Below are 7264 nucleotides of genomic sequence, written 5' to 3'. Positions count from 1 at the left end.
TATTTGCGTGAGAGCCCAAAAAATAAAAAAAATTGCCAATTTGCCCTCGCAAGGAGCAAGGTGCATCTTGCTCTCTTGCGCCTTGCGTCCTTGCGACCTTGGTTTCATCTAAGAGCAAGGAGCAAGGCACCTTGCTCCTTGCTCCCAGGTGGAAGCAAGGACGCAAGGTGCCTCTTGCTCCCTTGCTTACACCTGGGAGCAAGGTGCTTCTTGCTCCCTTGCTTCCAGGTGGAAGCAAGGACGCAAGGTGTCTCTTGCTCCCTTGCTTCCACCTGGGAGCAAGGAGCAAGACACCTTGCTCCCAGGTGGAAGCAAGGGAGCAAGAGACACCTTGCGTCCTTGCTTCCACCTGGGAGCAAGGGAGCAAGGTGCATTGGTCCTTGCTCCCAAGGTCGCAAGGACGCAAGGCGCAGGGGAGCAAGAGGCACCTTGCTCCTTGCAAGGGCAAATTGACAATTTTTTTATTTTTTGGGCTCTCACGCAAATAAGATCCAAAAAATGGGCTTTTTGGTGATAATCCCATTTAATTTAATGATTGTAGCCTTAATCTTAATTATGGTTCGTTTTTCATTTGATAAACTACTATGTTGAGAACGGTTTGATGTGTTAAATGATTGTACATGTAACTTTAGTATTTGTATATTTTTTTCTATCCCCTACATCACATAAAACGTGCTTACACTTCCTATGTGTCAGAAGCTAATGTTCCCCACTACCAAACTTACACGTGTACTACACCACAGGATTTCCTTTATTTAATTATTTTTTCTGGTAAATTACAAAAACACACCACGTGTCCCAATGGATTGCAAACGAGCCTTTCACAACCAAAAATTCAGATCTAAAACACACATCGCCTCTCTCTTCCAATCCTCTCACCCCTGCAGACCAATTTCCGGTCGTCTGAAAAGCTTACCAGCGATTTCATCTACAACCATCTTTATTCTGAAATCGCCATCAAATTACCAACAGAACGGTACCCGTTGATCTTATTATACCCTAATTTCATCGGAGTTCATAAACGAATCGCCATCATTGTTTACACATTCCAGCGATCATTGTTGTTGTTGGCTAATCGCCTCATCGTCTCTCATTATCTTCATTATTCTGATTTGTAAACACTGAATCACAAAATCAATATTGATTTTAGTTTAACCATAAACGATTGGGCGGTTAATTTTTGGGATAATCATCGCTGGATTTACACATCGATTAATTTTGGGACGATCATCCATGGTTCCTGTTGATGAACTTGATTGCATCGAATCGAGACTGAAATTAATAATCATCAAATTTCAGGTATGTATTGGATATAATAATAATAATCAGAGTATATGTATATGCATCGGATATAATAACCATCGAGTTTTAGTTTTGTATCCGAATTTTAGTTTCGTTACATCGTGATTCTTATTTTTCAACATTTTTATAACCAACGATAAATCAATGTTTGATTTCTTTTCCGTTTTGAAAATAGGGTTATTTTGAATTTCATCACTTTCGATACAAGTTTTGCACTCCGTTTTGTAGTAACATTTGTTTACAATCTTTTATACTGATATCATGTTTGGTATGGTATCTCATAATTTAACTTAATTTTTGTTTCAGTGGTTTTACATCTGGTATTCCTTTGCAATATAATTGTGTGCTTCATAATGGGTTCTATAAGTCAAAATAAATTTTTAAAAGCATGGCTTCTGGTGATTCTGTATAGGTTTATAATGAATTTTTAATGTTATTACTTTACTATGTAATTTAATAATTCTGTATTTTTGTGTGGTTGTTTACAGATTTATGGAGTTGTAGCTTACTTTGTTTGATAGATTCTTTTAATACAATCTCTAATTCTAATAGAATGAGGTAATTGATTTGAGGTATCTTGACCCATTTCAACTGTTTTAAATAGTTGTTAAAATTTGTTTAGATTGATATTGACCCGGCTTGAGGTATTAATAAAAGTTTTTTACTTCTTTAGCGATGTATACTAATGACTTGAAGTTTATGGGTTGTGAATCTTCAATTTCAGATTCCGTCAGGTTAGTGTAAAAGGTGAAAATGGGTGAAAAGTGTACTTTTAATCTGATTGTGCCTCTGTTAATGTTTATGAGACTTGAGAACTCGAAATCCGTCATCCAATTTTCTCATGGTGCTTCATCCAACAATTGTTTCTCAACAGTTTCATTTGGTAATGCTTCCTTTTTATATTTCTCTGATTTTTGTATTTCCTAATTTTGTAAGTTGTTGTTATTTGTAGCAGTGGTACTTTTAGTGTGTTAAGGTATATGTTTGAAATTATATTTTCATATGTGCATTTTATCTTTTTTCATTAAGACACTACAATTGATATCGTGATTAATTTGTGATTAAGAATTTATCATACTTATTATCCAATTTATATATCTCATCTCAAATTTTATTGAAACATTTATTTTAAAGTCTTAAATGTACATTATTACTACCGTACATCTTAATTGGCAATTTGATTGGAAATTGGTTTAAACATGAGTTCAACAGGCTTTTAGAGAGGGATTGATTGAACAATAAAGGTACTTGCTTGGTCTTTCTCATTTCAGAAGTTCATTTGTTTTACAGGTAGCGTTTATAACCTTTTTATGATTGTATTATTTTTTTATGATTATAAACAGGTAGTATGGACCATTTAATAGGGCTAAGGGCCATAACACAAGTAATTAACTATATGAGACAATTCAACAATGGGTCCAGTTGAGATGTTGTCCAAAGGGAATGTTCATGTCAGAAGATCTGCATAAAAAATGTGTTAACTGTTGGAATCTGAAGAGAATAACTGTTTTGGGTCTTATTTGCCACTGCTTATGGGTATTGAGTCATGAAAACTGCTGCATAATATAATTTCTTGATATTACCTTACCAACCTACCTGAGCCTACGTCCATTTATTTGCGATTCGTCGAATAAACGCTTGGAATAATCATCAAATTGCAGGTATTTTTTCGATATAATAATCAGTTCTTCTTTTTGATTTTGAGTGGTTTTTTTTTTTTTTTTTTTTTTTTTTTTTGTAATCAATTTTAGTTGGTTTTTATCGGTACCGAAAACTTATCCCACTTACTTATGCTTATAATAATTTTTGTTAAAAGTATACATATAATTCATACCACCTTCTAAATTGCCTTAATTTAATAAATAGATAATCTTATTGTATTTATATAGTTTTGCAAACTTATTAAACACATTAGTTTTTTATACTTCTATGTACGGGTCAAAAAAGAGTTTGAAGACAGCAAAACCCGTATTGACCCGAATATATATTGACCCAACCAGTTGACTGTGTTTGACTAAAAAATCTTTGCTGCAGATTTTAATTGTCAGACTTTTCCATTAAGACCATCTACACTTGCAAACTCCAAATTATTCAGTGTATGTGATCTTTCGGTCCCCGTTGAAGTCGTCCAATCGGGTGTATTTCGGTGTTAACTCAACATATTGACGATGTTGTGTTCGAAACATCGTCCAATCGGGTGTATTTCGGTGTTAACTCATATGTTAACTCATATGTTTTATATTGACGATATTGACGATGCATTTGTTGAATTCGAAACATTGTTTGTTTACATGTCAACTCATATGTTTTATGTTGACGATGTTGTGTCCCTTTTGTAATTATTTCATTAACATTTTATACTTAGTTTTTAATAGGACCTGCTGTGCAACGCACGAGCTCTTAAAGGCTAGTTATATATATAGTACAAGTATGCAGTATATATTTGGTGTCAGTTGTTTTAAAAAGGGTGTCATTACACAAGTTCAATTCTCATTCAGCTAGATTGTGTGACGGTCCACAATGACTTGCCATTATCCATCATAGTAAGCCCTTTTTGTCGTAAATACTTTCAATCTGTCGTGCGGACCCATTTTATGCACCTCTTCTTTCATGGATGACGAAAGTAAGTTGAAGCACGTCTTCAATTTTTTTTGGATATACATATGTCAGTGTCAGGGATGGATTTTTGGAGTGGCAGGGGTGGGCAGTGACCCCTCCAAAAATTTGTTCGCTTAGTGTAAATTTTATCTTCTGAGATCTAAAATATAAATATTTTATATAATAACCCCTCCAAGATTTTAGAATTCTTTTTATATAAGTGTTTGAAATAATTTTGGCCCTCCCACTAAAGTCGTTCAAGATCCGTCTCTAACTCAGTGTTGCATATCTAAAGCATTTGTTAGGTTTTTATTGATGCGTTTATATTTCACGCAACTGATATAACATGTTTTGTTAAAGTTGCCTAACTTGTTATTGAATTTTTGTGACTAGACTGTATTTGACATTTATATTTCACGCAATTGATATAACATGTCTTGTTGAAATTGCCTAACTTGTTACTGTATTAAATTTTTGTGAGTGGACTGTATTTGACAGTATAACTATTAACTTAGATACTAATAACTAATAAAACTATAATATCACAAAATGATACATACAATGATTGATGTTTTAATAGTCTCGTAATATGTGTTAAGCTCAAATCTTACTAGCAAGAGCATATTGATTAGTTAAAGAGTCGAAAAATGATCGCATGATAAATTGGTTATACCACATACATTTAATTACCCTTCCCGCGTAACCTAAATTGAAAAAAATAAAATAAAAAAAATAACCGATGTTAAAACATACAGTATAGAACTATATGTCTCAAAGCTTTAAATTCAACAACCATTAAACTACTAGAATAATGTAGATTAGGTTTCACATATTACTTATGAAATACTTATATGTAACACTATACTAAAACACAAACAGCAAGTGAGTAGTAGCTCCTCGTTGATGTATATTTATCATTTGGCGTCTCAAACTCTATCGGATGGCTACTCTTCGAAACCTGGGAACTAGATGTATTGTCTTTGATAATTCTTGATGTTGCCTTCGTGATGTTTCAGAGGAATCACACAATCATTTATTTGGTTGCCACGACACTTCTTATCAAATATGGTGCAAGATAGGACGTTGGCTTGTTTCTATTTCGTTATGGGATTCGGTGGATGAGATTTGGAGTTGGATCGACTTTTTTCGGCGCAAAGGAACAAGAAGCTTATTGTCATGCTTGTGGTATACTCGACTATGTGGAACATGTGGTGGCTTCTTAATTGCGTTGTCTTCAAATATCACAAGTTCCGAAAACATCACGCGTTTGATAACATTGTTGTTTCGAATTTCAATTTGTTGTATTCGATATATCACAAGTCCACCATAAAATGGATAGTGTGGTTGCAAAATCCCATGAACTATTTGTAATTTACTTTTTGTTCCTCTAACTTCTTGCTATCTTGTTTTTTAATAAAATTTTCGCCATTCAAAAAAAAGCTCCTCGTTGATGTAAACTATTTTGTTTTTTTCTAATTATTTTTTTATTTTTTTATTATTAAGGGAACCTTGGGTTTTTCACCCACTTCAATTTATTTCTTTGCATTTATTTTTTTCTCCTTTTTTGTTTATCAAATCTACCAAGCATTACGCGAGGGCACCTACCTCATAAATCGTTATTACTAAATTTTGAATACAATGTTAGTACTTAATACATTTTCTAATATCATTACTCTTATTTAACATACTACTTTTGAAACGTCGTATAACATAAAATTATGAGAAGTGCTCCGCGTATACGCTACCAAAAGAAAAAAAAATAATAATACTACCATCAAATTTGTCATTTCTTGCATTAACACGTAATGTTTTCAACGTGGAAAATTTCAAGAACAACTAAAGGTAGATGACTAGTCATTAGGATTAGGAAAGAAATATCAAAATAAAAGTTATATAATACATAGAACACAAAAGAAGACTTTATGGCTCAAATTTTACATTCAAATAATAGATACATAAAAACATGCATATATCTTTACAGTAATCCATTTTTTCTGTTATCAAACTCTAATTTAAACAAACAAACAAACATACATACATACATACATACATACATACATACATACATACATACATACATACATACATACATACATACATACATACAATAACTATTATAACCCGAAGATATGTATTAAAAGCTCAATTTTTTTTGGCCAAATCAAGAAAATCATCAAATTTTGACTTTGATTTACCTGTTTCTTCTCTGCTTTTGGTTCTGGTTTTTGACAGGCTTACCAAACATGCTACAAATAGCACCACACCCAGAAACCTTAGGTGAAGGTGGGTCAAGTGTGGCTGCAACCTCCATGGTCCTATATGGTTTGGGTTCTGATCTTTGTGGGTCTTTTTTATCCTTTTCTTCTTCTACCTTTGGCTTAAGTTCCCCTGACAATAACTTATCATCCCAAACAAGCCCTGATGACCCTGATCTTCTGAAAGACAAATCTGACCTTGGTAACCCAGCCATGTCTCCAAAATGGAATAACTAATTACTAATGGTGTATTTGAGATAAATGGATATATATAATATGTATATGTTTAAGTGTACAAAATATAGCTGTCTTGACTTGTATTGATGAGTATATTGGAGAAGGATGACAAATGAAGCATAAATATAGTAAAGGTCATAAAATGGCATCTACAGTAGAGATGTGAAATTACAAATGTGTCCTTTAATAATCTTGAGATTTCACTATGTTAACCAAATATATAAGGTTTTCTGTTAGGCTAATCGAGGAAGGAAAGTATTTTTAATAAGATATATACGGCATTATTGAGTCATCCTTTGATTGTTTCCGATCCTTTTCCATGCCCACTCATGATATGCTGCCAGTGAGATTTGAACCTTCTTTTGTGATAATATCAGGACCTTAAGCACTGGACTATCTTAATGACTAAATTAGTTATAATAAATTAATAATGTTTGAAAATTAAGTCACAAAGGCGGCTTTAAAATTTATTTGCCAGCAAAGAAGACAAAGTCAAACGAGAAAGGCTGAACAATAAAGTTGTGTTGACATTGTGTTTGATCTAAGAATTATCGTAAGGCATAGATCAATGCATCCTTCTCTATCATAAAGACTAGTTTTTTTTATTATCAGTAAAAAAATAAAAGTTAAAACCGAAAAAGTCAGTATATAGGGAAAGATACGAGTATCAAAACTGAAGAAAGCTACAAAATGTGAATACGACTGTAGAATAAGAAAATATAGAATTTGTATTGCGTTAGTTGAGAAGAGAATGATTTAACATAAATAGAGACCCTATGAAAACTGAGTCAACTACTAGCTAAGACCAATTTTAACGCGGCGTCAGAGGGGTCCCGTCAGATATGCTGGCGACGGGTGACGCCCCCTGACGC

General features: G+C 33.3%; 1 protein-coding gene across 1 annotated transcript; it reads right to left on the bottom strand.

The window, feature by feature from the left end:
* Positions 1 to 5813: 5813 nt before the first annotated feature.
* LOC139873340 (MAPK kinase substrate protein At1g80180-like) lies at positions 5814 to 6461 on the bottom strand. Its single transcript, XM_071861266.1, has one exon. It carries the CDS (start codon positions 6368 to 6370, stop codon positions 6092 to 6094), a length of 279 nt encoding a protein of 92 aa, XP_071717367.1. The 5' UTR covers positions 6371 to 6461; the 3' UTR covers positions 5814 to 6091.
* Positions 6462 to 7264: the final 803 nt, after the last annotated feature.

Source organism: Rutidosis leptorrhynchoides, chromosome 10 (assembly GCF_046630445.1).
Source record: "Rutidosis leptorrhynchoides isolate AG116_Rl617_1_P2 chromosome 10, CSIRO_AGI_Rlap_v1, whole genome shotgun sequence".
NCBI classification, from domain to species: Eukaryota; Viridiplantae; Streptophyta; class Magnoliopsida; order Asterales; family Asteraceae; genus Rutidosis; species Rutidosis leptorrhynchoides.
Note: the sequence above shows the minus strand (reverse complement) of the source record. Positions and strands in the feature narration are given on the sequence as shown.

What these genes read in the sequence shown, in the direction of transcription:
- LOC139873340 (XM_071861266.1), bottom strand. Translation starts at nt 6,370, where the DNA reads ATGGCTGGGTTACCAAGGTCAGATTTGTCTTTCAGAAGATCAGGGTCA.